Source organism: Lithobates pipiens, unplaced genomic scaffold (assembly GCF_037356315.1).
Source record: "Lithobates pipiens isolate NorthernLeopardFrog02 unplaced genomic scaffold, aLitPip1_a1.2 Scaffold_16, whole genome shotgun sequence".
NCBI lineage: Eukaryota > Metazoa > Chordata > Amphibia > Anura > Ranidae > Lithobates > Lithobates pipiens.
In genome coordinates this window covers 544,360,455-544,377,803 of record NW_027507748.1, presented here as the reverse complement: position 1 = coordinate 544,377,803, position 17,349 = coordinate 544,360,455, and the positions used below count along the sequence as shown (strand labels likewise).

The window sequence follows — 17,349 nt, the reverse complement described above, 5'->3', positions numbered from 1 at the left end:
TTTAAAAAATGTGCAAAGTTGGGGGATGTGAACAGAAAATGTATTATAGAAATAAAGTGGCTCTAGTCGCTAAAGGTTTATGGGACAGGGGCTTTTTTTTGGGGGGGGGTACTGCAGGGTAGTCTCTTTCCTACAGACCATGGCTTTTGAGGGGGCTGTATTCTTGAAGAGGTGTGTGCCTGGAAGACCTTTGGAGCAGTTTTGCTTCAGATTCACATCTCCCCAAAACACAGACTCCGGGAGCCTATGACCTTTGTACAAATTTGGAACCTATTTTGTTGGGGTATGGACTGCAGCCCAAGCTAGTCTTGACTTCTTAAACCCCCTCCTAGACTGAGAAACTCACTGACATATAATCAGTTAAAAGAACCCGATGCTGTCGTGTCCTGCTGCTTTGTGTAAATCTGTTATCACATTGGGTTCACACATCTCCAGAGTGGCTCCAATGCAAATTGAACAGGAGTCCTGTATATCTTCTGGTCCATTTCAGCCAAAAATTAGGAGCCGACCTGAACAATGAAACAGGCCACACTGGACCCCTGCTGTGAGCCGCTCCATCATGAACCCAGCTTTAACGCGTCTCTCGTATCCCATTGTGTGCCTCCTAGATGTGAATCCCCATTGGTAATTGAGTCACCTATTGTTGCTAATCATCTTGGAGATGCAATTAGTCTAGTGTCCACTTTACCTACTTACCAAAATAGTGTGGGATGTTTATGTTAGCTGTACCAATGATATTAGGATTTAAAGTTTGCATTGTTTAACTAACATGATCAAGCTATTATCTGATTTTTTTTTTATGGTATAAATTCTGGGTGAGATTTCAAGTGTTCCAGTTTACACCTAACCTAGTGTGGTCTAATTCTTGGGTGCAATTCAACTCTAATACCTGGAGTGGAGGCAGAAGCACATCAGTTATTAACTACGAGCTCCACCCCTAACATGAACACTGATTTGCAACTCCCCCTTGCATGAGAGACACACACTACCCATCCTGTGATTCATCTCCTACTAAGCAGCCTGGTTGAACGGGAGGGCTGCACACTTAACCACACTAGCTCAGCATCCATCAACATGCACGGTCAGACTTCTTTACCTCCTTCTGAATGCTGACAGGCTGAAGTCCATGGATACATCAGGCAACAGGATTTCCTCCAGAGTGCGATAGTGATGGTCTGGATTGAGAGCGAGTAATGTGTTGGCTGGTGTGTCAGAGAATGTTGATGTAGAAGATTTTAAAAGGCTAATGCTACCTTTTAGACATGGTTGAAAGAGGATCCTTCTATCCCCAAACCTGACAGAATGTAAGGATTTGTGTTGGTGTCAGCTATAACTTTGGCACACCTGTTTGGACAGATCTGTGACTGAACGAACAAGCCCTGCCTGCCACTGTGGCAGATAGCTTTGAAGTTATCAATGGAACAAAAGTGCATTGTTTACCTTATGCATCCAGTCACACTTCCTCCAGCTCTCTAATGAAGTTTGTACCTTGATATGGGCAAGGAATTAGAGCGCATGTCTAGGAGCCTGTGCATTGTAAAGTTTTATTCTGCAAAAATATGACTTCTCAGATAGGAAATTTACTTATTTTACTGTGGGTGAGCTATTAACTTCAGAACAGATGCCTAGGACACTAATAAGTAGTTATACCCAACAGCACAGGCTATTTGGCATTTCTTGCCCAGCATCAATCCAGAACAAAGGATGTGTGTTTAGGTTTAATTTATACAAATATGGTGGCTTTGCAGACTAGAAAGGTGTGTGCTGGCAATCTGTTGAGGACACCTACATAGGTATAGAACTTGCTTCCATTTTCCTACAGGGGCCACAGAAGTGAATGCAGTTAAAGTAGAGTTCCACTCAAAAGTGAAACTTATGCTCATTGTAATCTCTTTCACAGGTATCCTGTTGCCAATTACAGGAGCCATAGCCACGGGAACTGATGTCATCACCAGGGCTCCCTCCCTTGGCAGCCAGGCCAGTAGGAGAGGAGCCTCACACATGTGCAGTAGGGCTCCCAGTGCAACCGCAAGGCCCGGTTCCCTTAATCACAATGGAGGCGGCGTTCACCAGACAGCAGATGAAAACAGTGGCAATACAGTCATTGCTGGACTCCAGGACAGGCCAGTGTCCAATTATTAAAGTCAGCAGCTGCTGGCTTTTAATTTTTGCAGCAGTGGGCAGACCGCTTTAACATACAGACCATAGCCCCAGGTCTTAAAAAACAAGGTGAAACCATAACTCTCTGCTGCATGTACCTTAAATAATGCCCATATTCTGCTGGTATAACTGTGCAGGCACTTTAAATCACTACACAGCACAAGCAATGGTAAGCACCCGTCAGCAATTGTCACAGAACACTAACCAGTGAAAATCCTTGTTAGTGTATAGCAGGGATATGCAATTAGTGGACCTCCAGCTGTTGCAACACTAAAAGTCCCATCATGCCTCTGCCACTGGGTGTCATGCTTGTGGCTGTCAGTGTCTTGCTATGCCTCATGGGACTTTTAGTTCTGCAATAGCTGGAGGTCTGCTAATTGCATATCCCTGGTGTATAGCAATCTCCTAGTACACAACACCCTCTCTCCCTTTTGCTTCCCCCCCCCCACCCCAAACAACCCTGCTATCCAAATGTGCTCGCTGTGCTCATTCATCCAGAGTTGGGGCACCAATACAGGTAGGGTGTTACTGGCCAGATCACCATGGGGGGGAAAAAAAACTAATCCAGCCACCACCTCTGATTGTTAAGCTGCAATATATTATATTTTCAGTTATATTTAATACAGATTTAAAACAGACATAACTTTGAAAAAAACTTACATGAAGGTGACTTGAAAATAAGTGGAAAAGCATTCTTCTATTAGGAACCATATTTTAAAATGGCACTTTATTAAAAAAAAAACAAAAAAAAAAAACACAAAAACAAAAACAGACAAATTGAAAAGTAGAACCTACAGAAAAAGGCACATTTTAAGCAAACAGAACTCAGTATTCTTCACCCTCATCCTCAGCATCAGCACTATCAGCACCAACCTCTTCATAATCCTTCTCCAGAGCAGCCATGTCTTCACGAGCCTCAGAGAACTCTCCCTCCTCCATACCCTCACCCACATACCAGTGCACAAAGGCACGCTTGGCATACATAAGATCAAACTTATGATCCAGGCGAGCCCAGGCCTCTGCAATAGCAGTGGTGTTGCTCAGCATGCACACAGCACGCTGTACCTTTGCCAGATCACCACCTGGTACAACAGTTGGTGGTTGATAGTTGATACCAACTTTGAAACCAGTAGGGCACCAGTCCACAAACTGAATGGTACGCTTGGTCTTTATGGTGGCAATAGCTGCATTAACATCTTTGGGCACCACATCCCCACGGTATAACAGACAGCAAGCCATGTATTTACCATGGCGTGGGTCACATTTCACCATCTGGTTAGCTGGCTCAAAGCAAGCATTAGTGATGTCAGCCACAGTTAACTGCTCATGGTAGGCTTTCTCAGCTGAGATAACTGGGGCATAAGTGGCAAGAGGGAAGTGGATACGAGGGTAGGGCACCAAGTTGGTCTGGAACTCAGTGAGATCTACATTCAGGGCTCCATCAAATCGGAGAGAAGCTGTAATAGAGGACACAATCTGACTGATAAGACGATTCAGATTAGTGTAGGTTGGTCGCTCAATATCTAGATTTCTACGACAGATATCATAGATAGCCTCATTATCCACCATGAAAGCACAGTCAGAGTGCTCCAGGGTTGTGTGAGTGGTAAGGATGGAGTTGTAGGGCTCAACAACTGCCGTCGACACCTGGGGAGCTGGATAGATTGCAAACTCCAGCTTGGACTTCTTCCCATAATCAACAGAAAGACGTTCCATTAGGAGAGAAGTGAAGCCAGATCCAGTACCACCACCGAAGCTGTGGAAGACCAGGAAACCTTGAAGACCTGTGCACTGGTCAGCCTATAGGTGAAAAAAAAAATGCATTTAGTAAATTGAACATATTTAAACTTAGATATTTTGCCTCTAGGATTAGTTCATACCAGTTTGCGGATCCTGTCCAGAACCAGATCAATAATTTCCTTGCCAATTGTGTAGTGACCACGGGCATAATTGTTGGCAGCATCCTCTTTGCCGGTAATTAGTTGCTCTGGATGGAAAAGCTGGCGGTATGTGCCTGTGCGTACCTCGTCTGTACATTTATAAGAAACAAAAAGTAGTCAGTCGTCTTTTACTGCATACGCAGAACAGTACCTGCTGGAAGAAACTGAAAAACTGCAGCTCATACCCTACACCCAGTAAACCCACTTTTAAATAAACTGCTTAAAGGCTTCCGTGGAATAATGTGAGCAGGCAGCCTACTAGCACAAACTGGGAGAGCAGCTTGGCAAATTAAATTTACAGGATTAATGACACAATGGATGCAAGTCAAATTTACAATTGGAACACAATGTATTTAGTGGGCTGGAATTTATTAAATCTTCCAAGTTTAAAATTAACTGTTTACATCCAATTTGGCATTTTGTTCAGCCACTTATGATTTATATACCATGTCACAATATATAGCCAAACAACTATTCAGACACTGCCAACTTGTGTCTAGACTAGTACAGGCATACCCACTACAGCTAAGCATTTCATTAGTTATGTCCTTGTAGGATGCATGTTCCAATAAAGGAACCCAAATGGCTCAGTGCTGCACTCCTATCCTCACCCCAATTACTGAACTAAAGAATACTATGAGTCAGACTGGCAGTATTTAAAATGGCTTCCTAATGAATTCATAAAACAGAAGTTGAGCTTTAAAGCAGAACTCAAACCATTAATATAATGGTTGTCCAAAACCATTATATTCAAGACATGCCATGAATAATTCACAATTGCTTCTGCCTCATCCAATCTATCAAAATGGCTGGTGTCATAACTGATCAATGTGCATCCTCATGGCAGCTGCAGATCAAGTAGAGCCAAGATGGCAGCTTCCTTGACTTTAAAGGATAAGAATGCTTAGTTCCACTAAGTCTGAACTAAAAAGACAAGTAGTGAAATACTTTAGTTAATGGATTTGCCATTTTGTTCAGTTTTGTGATACCACCCCTACCAGATTGTACAGCTTTATCTTCATATTCTACTGTAATAGTACATTGCTGTTCATAACCAATACCCACAATAGAGAACTCCTAGATTGTAGGCTCTAACAAGTAGGGCCACATGATTATTCCAGTATTGAACTGTAACTGTACTGTCCTCATGTAGTAAAGTGTGGCACAAGCTGCTGGCGCTATACTAATCCTGTATACTAATAATTTATAGTCAAAGGATTTACATATGTACATTAAAAGTCTTCATTAGCCAGTAAAACCATTACAAATGTGCAGGTGGCTTAGACTATATAATCATATTTGGCTTAATAGCTCACCAATGACTGTTGGTTCCAGGTCCACAAAGACAGCCCTAGGGACGTGCTTGCCAGCTCCAGTCTCGCTGAAGAAGGTGTTGAAAGAATCGTCCCCTCCTCCAATGGTCTTGTCACTGGGCATCTGCCCATCAGGCTGGATGCCATGTTCCAGGCAGTACAACTCCCAGCAGGCATTACCAATCTGCACACCAGCCTGACCAACGTGGATAGAGATGCACTCACGCTGTAAAAAAAAAAAAAAAACAAAGTTTCGATTTAATCTCGTGTTAAAAACAGTTTGCCATGTGAAGATAAAAAATAAAAATCCAGCCAAATTTCCATTGTGGTTCAGACAAAATATTGATAGGTCTAACCCTTCCTTTTTAGCTGCTGTCTTTTCCCCACTTCGGTACGTTTGTTATACTTCAGACAGATGCCAGCAGTACAAGGGTCACCTCTTTGGCACATCAGCAAAATTTCAGATGTATCCTCCCTTTGTATCAGTGGCAAAAGTCAAAGATAGAATGCAAGCATGGATCTTTAAGGGGCAACTATGCAATCAAATTGTACAATCTCCATTCGATCATCTTTAGATTTAGAAAAATACAAGGACAGACCAAACAACCCATTCACTTAATAACTAATTAGGCCTTTGTACATGTCCTTTATAATTAAAAACTACTATCCAGTTTGGTGTATACCATATGGACAGCCTTAAAGCAGAGCTCCATCTAAAAGGAGAAGTACCGGTCCAAGTGCTCCCCCACATCTTATTGGAGGGCGGGGATAGATGGGCGGAGCACAGGTACCTGCTCCCACCTCTGCTTGAACCGCCTAGCTGATCTGAGCAGTAGCTCTCCTTCTCCCCCTCACTGCAATCTGGGACAAGTCACAGGCCCCAGAAGATTGCCCAACAATTCAGGAGGCGCATGGCTGGAAAGGGTGCATCATAAAATTTTGACGATTACAGTCACACACTAGACCCTCTCATTTTACTTTAAAGTTAACAGTAAAAAGACATTCAAAATTATAATTTTAACTAACTTCAGTAGAAGACAACCTTCCACAGTGAAGTATACCCTGATCTGCCAAAGCCTCCAACTCGCATAAGACTGCTGCAAACCACGACTTCTGGGTATTTTATGTACAACAGGGAGGACATTACCATGTATGGTTGTATGACTATTTCAGCAATGTATTTAAGCATTGCAGACTTCATTCAAGAACTGGTATAAAGCCATTTGCAAGAAATAAGAAACATGCTCTTTTGGGTACAAAACTATATCCATTTTTATTTATAAAACTTGCTATTACTATAAAGCAACTGGTTTCCTGCTACATGTTTTTGCAAGTGTCCTGAGCTACTTCCAGCATTTATATACAAAGCTCAATTGATGAATGTTCTGCCTCAGTGTCCCTGGTGCACCCAAGTTTGTCCGTCTCTATTGTTCTATGTAGCAGCCTAATCATATGCTTCACATACTAATTTTTGTTCTACTCTATAAACCGGCTGAAACCAGCAGATTTCTCTTCACTGACTCACCAAGGAATGCCAGACCGGCAGCAACGGGATTAGCCATGCTGTAGTATAGAGACTTCAATTATAACAATTAAAGCACATGTTTGTACAACCTGGCATGCATAACGGCCGAATAGCCACAATCATGCCAAGATACTGCTGGCACCAGGAGTTAAATCATCATTTTCCCCCCCAAGGAAGGTAAACTACCAAAAAGTAGATTTTTCCTAAACCAAGTATCTGATCTCATAGTAGAATGAGAATGACAAATCTGCCAACGATCAACATGTGCCCAGTTACCCAGGTGAAACGCAAGTGTTTCAGGCCAATAGAGCCAACCTCCAGAATGTAGGCATGCATTACGTGCTCCATAATGAAGATTAGCATTTTCAGAGGCAAACATTCTACCTTGCCAAGTTTCTACCCACCAATTTTCTAAATGTATTGGGTATCCACAAGGTCAAAAATGTAAATAAGACATATGGTTGAATAAATTGTGCTATAGGAAGAACCATTCAGGCTGGCTTGTATTATGTAAAGGTAGGTACATGTTGTGAAGATAGCTGGTGGACAAATACAATTAACACGGACCTGTCTAGTGGTGTAGGCAGGGTTATAAAACTGGATCCTGAGGGATGCGCACTGCTAGGTTTTACATGTACATTGCAGTCAGCCATGTTTATTATATGACTAATTGCTTGACATCACAGCATCTTCTGGGGGCTATTACTGATGACGCTGTTTTACAAAAGACAGTAGTCCATACAGAAGATAGCTCAAGGTTCATGAGAAGCACAGAATGCAGTCTTTGTTACAATAGGACAGCTGATCTTCTGCTTACATCAGTTTTTAACAGGACCAAAGGGCACATCAGCTGATTCAGTTGTCTTATTTTAATGGGCCATGGAACCCTGCAGGCTATTACTTTTCACAGCTTATCTTTCAGTGCTCCAACAATGAACCAGGAAATGACTGCCTAGTTTTACATCTTGAGTCAGCAGATGAGTCACAGCCAAGTACCGAGAAATAATGATCTCATCCTACTGTGTACACCTGACCATGTGCAAGGAGCAGACTACACCCTTGCACACATTCTTCTAAAATATGCTCATCATTTCCCATTGACTGAGAAACCGTTAAGGGGCGGTAAAGGCACAAGTTAAATCCTGTATACACCAGCAAAGTTTACCTTTGTAATACGCACTATGCTCCCAAGGCCGCCAGTACTTGTAAAGTCACTGTCGTTTTAAAATGTGGCGTTTCAGTGGTGTACCTGTAGGCCTCAAAGCCTGGCAAGAAATTTGAGATGCCCTGTATATTGGGCACAATCCCAGCATCATGGAATAAGCATTCTCCTTTCAAGACCCACACAATGAACAGTGCCTGAGTACTCCAACTGGGAGGGAGAGCACAATGCACATGTTCGCCTTTTCACAAAGAATGAAAAGGTGGACACCCTTCCTCAACCCCCTCCTATCTTCGCTACACCACCTCTTAAGGCGATTAGCTGTTACCCACGCAGCAGTTCAAGGATTTAAAAGCCCTGCTCCTTTTCCCCGTTTTTTTTGCTTAGGGCTTCTGGGAAGATCGGAGGAATCCTTATTGGTCACATACTGGCACACGATCACTTTGACCAGTCACACTAAAAACCATCAAAGAAATACGAGAAAGACTAGCAAGGCTTTCAAATGAACTGCTACACTGGCTACATTAGTGACAGCTGAGCACCCACAGAGCAGGGACCAGAATGGTGGGGAGCCACTTCAAGGTTTTCGCAGTAAACGATTACTCTAAAAGCTTGGGAAAATGTAACGCGCTCCTACCGCCGCCCACACCGCTGCTGCTAGTGACTACTCCGTCACTTTTTTAAAAACGCCCCAGTGCTAGGCTCCGCCCACCCAGCTGCATCATTCATTTGCAGAGGTCTGTGAATGGAAAACTACAAGCGCCTTTACAGCTTTTAGTTCTTAATGAACTACCATGGCGCTGTTGAGCGTCCTAGGTAGGTCATGGCCTCTCCCTGTCAACATGCATCTGCCCACATGTACAGACTGATCGCAGGTGTAAACCCCATTGGGGCACCGCAGCTGCGTTAGCGCTGCTTATTTTAGCGGGGGCTTTTCGGACGCTCTTAACACCAAAGAAGGGATTAAAAGTGACTGTGTTGTGCTGCTTCCGAAGCACTTTTCAGGCCCTACCTATTCATTTGAATAGGCAGGGCATTCTGGGAGCACTAGATACAGTGCGCCCAAAATGCCGCAAAGATGCTGTATGCAGGACTTTTCCTAACATCTCGCAAGCGCACCTCCTCTGTGTGAAGTCACACTAAAATGAATGGGAATCGGTTTTCAGCCATTTTACTGGTGCCATTTCTAGTGCTAAGACACCTGAAAAACACCTCAGTGTGAAAGGGGTCTAATGCTTTAAAGGCTCCAAGAAAAAAAAAAAAAAAAAAGATATATATATATAGATAGATAGATAATATATATATATATATATATACACACCCTTTTTACCTGCAAAGTGAGATGTATTTATTTTTATATTAAATGTGAACTTATCCTTTAATCTATTCCTATGGAATGAAGCTCCAATCACTGAAAGTAGCAGAGCATAGCCTGATGATGTAACACTATTGCAGCTATTAATGGCATCTGTAAAAGCGATTAGGGCTCATTCACACAGGCATATTATATTCTACATGGAAGGAAAGGTTCTTGCCGGCCTGTGCAATACGCCTCTAAATGACTTCCCTTTATACATGTAAACCCTGCATCGTCATCCCACTTTGTGTGCTGCATGTAGCCGCCCACAATCATACGTAGACAAAGCTGCATTTATGGGCTCATTGATTGCTATAGGGCTGGTTAGATGCCTACAAAAATTTTTAAAAATACAGCATTTTACGCCCACAGAAAATTCTGCTACAGAAAAAAAAATTTAAATCTAAAAAAAAAAAAAACCCATCCCTGAGAAATGTCACATAGCTGAGTGCTTTCTTATAGATGTGGCTGTGAATAGGCTGTTGGAGATCACCAGTGATAGAAACAGGGAGGAAAATGTCCGTCACAAGATGACATTGTTAGAACTGCCGATCTTTGTATAGCGGGGGGATGGGTGGTGGCTCCCAGGGGTCCTGATGTGGCAGCACGTGTCCTCAGGTAGTCATCACTCCTCCATCCGGGAACCTCACCCAGAAAAGCTATCCTGCGCCATCAATGCCCCCCCTCCCCCTTCATTGATAAGTAACGGCGGAGGGCGGCCAGACCCCTCACAGCACGAGAACGCCGCTCGTGTCATTACCGCCCAAAATTTTTCACGACGCCATTGCCCTCCCCCCCAGCCCACGGACGGCTCCCTCGTTCTGTAATGTACCCCGGTGTCGCCTATTCATCCCCCCTCACACGTGTAGGGCACCTTCTCAGTAAAGCCATCACCACATACGCAGTTATGTGCCTGAGGCGCGCCCATTCCATCTTCCAGCACAATGACGCACGTTGCCGCATAATCCCCCACCCCTCTCCATCACTCACCATGATGACTCGGCTCACACTGCAAACAAGAGAAGAGATAGAAGCGGGAAGATTGCCTTCTCACCGGTCGACAACTAGGAGTCTCGGTAAGAACTACCCTGGAATGCGCTCCGGGTTGGACGTTTTAACAACTTTGTCCGGGTGACGTCACGTGGGCGGCGCGCAATTCCAGGGAAGGGCTTGATGACCCGGGCGCGGCCGTCTATTGGTCCTTTTGAACATTCAAAAAAAACCCGTCATGCGCCGTGCGGAGCTCACTGGCGGGCGGAAGAGGGCGCTGTCACGTGGTGTAAATGCTTTCTCCTCTTTCTGAGGATGCTGGGCGTGTGTGATAGAAAGGCGGCTTATCAGTGCGGTACAGGCTGCTCAGGTCTCCTCCATATACACGCCATACAAGGCAATGACCTTCTCTATTCTCACTGCAATAAAGAGCTATTTACTAAACTTACCCGTCTCCCGTGTGTGAAGGAGCGTCCAGCTGCAGAGCCATAGGCTGGGAGGAGAAAATAAAGGGCAGCTTTATGTGTTATACATCATCTCATCTCTAAATGATTTACCCCTCCTCATGACCAGGCCATTTTTTGTGATACAGCACTGCGTTACTTTAAGACCCCTGTCACACCAAGCCGACTAGGGCGTCGGCGGTAAAGCGGCACCATTTTTAGTGCCGCTTTACCATCATTTTAGCACAGCGATTTAAACCTCCCCCACTAGCGGCCAAAAAGGGGTTAAAGCCACCCGCAAAACGCCGCTGGTATCGCAGCGCTGCCCCATTGATTTCAAAGGGAAGCACCAGTGAGTTCACCGCTCCAAAGAAGCTGCTGGCAGGTCTTTCTGGCGCACCGCTCCACTGGAGTCGCTTTTTTCAGGTGCTATTTTTAGCGCTGTAGCGTCTGAAAAACGCCCGCAGTGTGAAAGGGGTCTAAATGCACGGTCATGCGATGCTGTACCCAAATACAATTTATGTCATTTTTTTCCCCCACAAATAAAGCGTTCTTTTGGTGGTATTTGATCACCTCTGCATTGTTTTGTTTTTTTTGCGGTATAAATAAAAAATAAAACAATTTTGAAATTTTTTTTTTTTTTTTTTACTTTCTGCTATAAAACATTCAATACATTTTTTATATATATAGCGATACCCTCACTTAAGAGGGCCGCAAGTTTGGTTTGGGTCCTGAGCACAGCTCCGCCAACCCCCCGGCAATCTGCACTACCCACTTTGGCACAGTTAGTATCTAGCAATACACATTAAATCGCTTATACTCTAAATATGTGTGTGTGCGTGGGTGGCTAACTCAAGCTCATAGACAATCCTTGAAAGTATATAACTGACTTTACTTATTGTTTTTATAAAAGGAATAACATGAATCAAACATTTGGATTGCAACACATAAACAGGTCCCTGCAGTAACCAGTGATAAAGATAAACATAGTAGTCAGCATAATAAAGTATTTCTATGCAACTCCAGTGCTGCCCTTTTTCAGCTACTTCCCCGCATGGGTAAACTAACACCCAGCACTCTCTACCTATGCAGTCAGGCCTGACTGATCTAAATGGAAGTCCAGTAAAACAATATTCGCTAGCAATCTTTCGGTGGTGCACTTGAAGAACAACTTTGTAATCCAAACGAATAATAAAGATAAAGCATCTGTCTTTAAACAGCTCTCACCACTCGGACAAGTCCAAGTCCGGTTTCTCTGCCTTTTCGTCTAGGAACAGGAATCCACCGACCTCCCAGTCTTCAATCCTTCTGGTGTACTGCAGCAAAGATGAGAAAATGTCTCTCAGGTGCAACTAAGCTGGCAGAGAGCTCTTTGGAAAAGAGCACAAGGCCCAGGCTTCAGGCCTTGTGCTTTCAGCAGTTCAGCACAGACCTCCTCTTGCTAGGAGAGAGGGGGGTGTCCAAAGAGAGCGAACTAGGCCTCTCCCCCTCCTTATATTTCCTCCCCCATAAGTCTCTGGGGCATAACTCAAAGCATCCTGGGAACCAGCGGGGTTCTGGGAAAAGTAGTTTTATAGTTCTTAAAGAGACCCCGCTACATATAAAAAAAAAAAAAAAAATCAAATGTCTTCATCAATTTAGTCCAATATGTATTCTGCTACATATTTAGTGTATATTGATTGGTTTACACAAATGTTTTAGCGTCTACAGACTATGGGATAGATTTATGTTTTTTTTTTTTTTTTTTTTTTATATACAAGTAATGGTGGCAATCAGCAACCTATAGCAGGACTGCGATATTGCAGCAGCCAGACACTGACACTTTGTGAGAACCAGTGACACTAATACAGGGATCAGTGTTAAAGATATGCACTGTCACTGTACTAATGACAGTGGCTGAGAAGGGGTCAACATTTAGGGAGATCAAAGGGTTAACTGTGTGCCTAACCTGTGTTTTTGTGTGCAGTGCTTTTACTAAGGGATGGGTTTTATTCCCTGCTTTGCAGGAACACAAAATCCATCCCTTTCCCCCCCTCTTAGAAATGGAGATCTGCCTTGTGGACATCCACTGCCCGGCACATGCAGAGCGGCTTCTTCTATGATTAATCACAGCAGAAGCGGCCCACCATCAGTGCATGCCTCCTATAGACAGAAGTCCAGAATAGTTTGTGTATATATATATATATATATATGATCCCGCATAGTAGGGAGCCGCCCTATAGCAGTAAATCTGCTATAGAGTAGTCCGGAAGTGGTTAAGTAGAAGGAAAAGTTCTACAATAACCCACCTTTTAAACTTGGCCTCCCCACTGCGATTATATTTGCTTCACTCAGCTTGGGATAAATCTTTTTTTTGGGCAACAAACGTGAATGGGCTGCCCTATGTGTGACACGGAATCAAATGGAAATCTCAAGCAGGATCACACGTTCACCTGGGAGCCCATTGATCGCTGTGTTCCCAGGATATAGCGGATCACATGACCGGGTACAGGGCCAATGAAATTGGTCCTGTACCATGTGATCGCTGTGTCCACATCACAAAAATGTAAACACAGGCTACACATGGTGCAGCAGAAGGAGCCATTACTAGTACCCCGAGTCAGCTACAGCATTTAGGGCTCATTTACACTTGCTTCAAACATTAAAGCGTCTACTGCTTCAACATACTTTTATGATGTGTTTTTTGATGCTTTGGTGGTGTTTCGGTGAAACTTTAGTGATGCTTTGTTGAAGCTTGGCAGATGCCCTGTGTGTGTGGATATCTCATACCTGCAATTTCTCCAAAACAAAGTGAAGCTGAATCTAAATTAAAGCCTCTCAAAAGCTGCAGGTGCTTCAAGAGAGCTTTGCTATAGACTTCTATGGAGGATTTGAAGACATTTTGAGGGCTCATTTACACTTGCTTCGGCTTCAACAAGGCTTCAGAAAAGCTTTGTTAACCACTTCAGCCCCGGAAGATTTGGCTGCTCAATTACCAGGACATTTATTGTAATACGGCACTGCGATTTAATTGACAGTTGTGCGACGTTGTACCCAAACAAAATTGACTTCCTTTTTTTCCACAAATAGAGCTTTTTGGTGGTATTTGATCATCTGCGCTTTGTTTTTTGCGCTATAAACAAAAAAAAGCGGCAATTTTGAAAAAAAAATTATTTTGTACTTTTTTGCTATAATAAATATCCCCAATTTTTTATTTAAAAAAAAAAAAAAAAAAAAAACAATTTTTCCCTCAGTGTAGGCCGATAATGTATTCTTCTACATATTTTTGGTAATAAAAAAAATCGCAATAAGCGTATATTGACTTGTTTGCGCAAAAAGTTATAGCGTCTACAAAATAGGGGAAAAATTTATGGCATTTTTATTATTATTATTTTTTACACTAGTAATGACAGTGGTCAGCAATTATTATCAGAACTGCAACACTATGGCGGACAGATCGGAGCACTTTTGGGAACATTGGCATGTATATAGCGATCAGGGCTATAAAAATGCACCGATTACTGTGTAAATGTCACTGGGAAGGGGTTAATTGTGTGTCCTAGGGAGTGATTCTAACTGACGGGGGATGGGACTGCATGAGTGAGGAGACAGATCATATGGAGTATGAACAACAGATTTCTTTCCTCACCCCTGATAGCACAGAGCATCTGTCTGTTTACATTGACAGATCTCCATTCTGTCTCTGTGTGGATCAATTGTGGGTGCTCGGCGATCAAGGCAACAGCTGGGGGGCACGCACACGCCGCCTAGTGGTCAAAGGGCGAACCAACATAGGGTTTTGCCCAGGGGACCCAACCTGCCGGTCGGGAAGGGGTTACGTAAACAGCTAGTTTACACTTGCTTCAAAAATGATACCCCATGTAGCTTTAGTGGTGCTTCAATGCGTCTTCAAAGCCTCCATAGAAGTGACAAAGCCTGCTTAAAGCCCCACTAAAGCCCCACTAAAGGCTCACTGAAGCACCAGCAAAAGCAGGTGTAAACAGGACTGTAAGGTAACCATTTTATTTAGTGACAGGATCTTTGACTGGCGTTCAGAGAGCTTTAACAGAGCGTGTCCGAAGCCATGTTTACACTGGCTTCAAAACTACACCTTACACAGTTGTTTCACACACAAAACACAGCCAGCCAGCTTGCAGTGTCCCTAATTGCTGCCCAACAATGTCTAGTGTGACTAAACTGCAACCAGCCACCTATCCTTGTGTCACCAGTGCTGCCAGCCAGTGTCCCTGATTGCAATAACGGACAGCCATACACCAGCACCGGCGCCATGATCACCGCCATACCCATGTCCTCATCACCACCACAGCAGTGTCAAAAAATACAGTTTCACCAGAACCTAAATGCCATGTCCACAAAAAATGTACAGAAGCGAGGGGGAATTCTAGATTCTGAGCATGACAGATGACCGTAGTGGGGAACTCTTGCTTTCCGATTCTAAATATGAATCCACGTAGAGCAGCGGTTCAGTAACAGATTCAGAGGAGGAAAGGGTCCCAATAAAAAGAATGAGGCCTTCTGAAGAGCAGCAGGCTAACTACCAGCAGCGCAAAACATCCCTGTGAAGTGGCGAACACCAGCAGTGCAGTACACCTGAATGAAAGACTAGGATGGAAAAGTACCTTGGGGTCATAGTAGATGATAGGCTCAGCAATGGCATGCAATGCCAAGCCGCTGCTAACAAAGCAAACGGAATGTTGGCATGCATTAAAAAGGGTATTAATGCCAGAGATAAAACAATATTTCTCCCGCTCTACAAGACTCTGGTCCAGCCGCACCTTGAGTATGCAGTCCAGTTCTGGGCACCAGTCTTCAGGAAGGATGTACTTGAAATGGAGCGAGTACAAAGAAGGGCAACAAAGCTAATAAAGGGTCTGGAGGATATTAGTTATGAGGAAAGATTGCGAGCACTGAACTTATTCTCTCTGGAGAAGAGACGCTTGAGAAGGGATATGATTTCAATGTACAAATACCATACTGGTGACCCCACAATAGGTATAAAACTTTTTGGTGGAAGGGAGTTTAACAAGACACGTGGCCACTCATTAAAATTAGAAGAAAAGAGGCTTAACCTTAAACTACAGAGGGTTCTTTATGGTAAGAGCGGCAAGGATGTGGAATTCTGTTCCACAGGCAGTGGTCTCCGCAGGGAGCATCAATAGTTTAAAAAAACTATTAGATAAGCACCTGAACGACCACAACATACAGGAATATACAATGTAATACTGACATATAATCACACACATAGGTTGGACTTGGACTTTTTTCAACGTCTCCTACTATGTAACTATCACTACTGCTGAGCAGACATTTTACTACTCCAGGGAACCCATTGCCTCCATTCATAGTGACTGTCCTTTCTGCATAAACATTACCCAGTATTTTTCTTGGCAAATGCTCCTGACAAAACTAAGGGCGTAACGTTTTGTTTCACCCAACGTATCCCTTTCACGCTCATACAGGAGGGCCCAGGATCCAGCTCGCAGATTTCTCCTGGTGAAGCATCATGTGGATGCACAGCTCTGTACATTTATTTCTTATTATGCCCCTAACACAGGTCAGGCTGCGTTCATTACTACCTTGCTATGTGTGTGGGCGGGTCAAGCCAAGAGCAAGAACGGAAGCCCTGGACCTCAGCCTTCCCCCTTTTTATACCAATAGGGATAAAACTTTTTCGCAAAAGGGAGTTTAACAAGATGCTCATTAAAATTAGAAGAAAAGAGGTTTAACCTTAAACTACGTAGAGAATTATTTTCTGTAAGAGCGGCAAGGATGTGGAATTCCCTTTCACAGGTAGTGGTCTCAGCGGGGAGCATCGATCATTTCAAGAAACTATTAGAAAAGCACCTGAACTATCGCAACATACAGGGATATACAATGTAATGCTGGCATATAATCACACACAAAGGTTAGACTTGTGTCTTTTTTCAACCTCACCAGCTAAGTAACTACTAGTTGTGAGGCGTCACATCAGCCATGAAGGATTGGGGTCCATACTAGTGTCCCAGAGGCACGCTCAAATTCTGTATAGCTACCTTCAATTTCAGCAACACCTATAATTCCCCCATTTACAGCGCAGACAGGCATTCAGGCAGAAACCAAAAATATTAACCCTGTTCAGTTTTTTTATGTATGTTCCAAAGAAGATTTTTTTTCAATTAATTTATGGGCCAATGCAATCTTTATACCCAGCAGTACATCACCAAAAATCCTAGTTCTGTTTATGCCCATCCTCTTAAGTGGAAACTCATTACAGTTCAAGAATTTAAAGTGTTTCTTGGCCTTACACTAAATATGGGACTCACAAAAAATTAACTGCAGTCCTATTAGTTCACAAACCCCATTCGCCCTATGCCACTCTATTCCTACATTATGCCCAGGACACACTATACATTTTGCAGACCATGTCTCTGCTTACTGCCTGTACTGACCCTGGCCTGTTTATGGAACCTGTTCCTGCCT

General features: G+C 43.5%; 1 protein-coding gene and 1 long non-coding RNA gene across 2 annotated transcripts in view; both read right to left on the bottom strand.

Moving 5' to 3' along the window:
• Positions 1–2,894: 2,894 nt before the first annotated feature.
• Positions 2,895–10,615, bottom strand: LOC143983544 (tubulin alpha chain). Its single transcript, XM_077483342.1, has 4 exons — positions 10,448–10,615; positions 5,417–5,639; positions 4,041–4,189; positions 2,895–3,960 (listed from the first exon to the last, which is right to left on the bottom strand). Exons 1-4 carry the CDS (start codon positions 10,448–10,450, stop codon positions 2,986–2,988), a joined length of 1,350 nt encoding a protein of 449 aa, XP_077339468.1. The 5' UTR covers positions 10,451–10,615; the 3' UTR covers positions 2,895–2,985.
• Positions 10,616–10,948: 333 nt separating this feature from the next.
• LOC143983545 (uncharacterized) overlaps positions 10,949–17,349 on the bottom strand; it is a 112,195-nt gene continuing 105,794 nt past the window's right edge. Inside the window, exon 3 of the long non-coding RNA XR_013274620.1 lies at positions 10,949–12,206. This is a non-coding gene — a long non-coding RNA (uncharacterized LOC143983545). The remainder of the gene's footprint in view (positions 12,207–17,349) is intronic.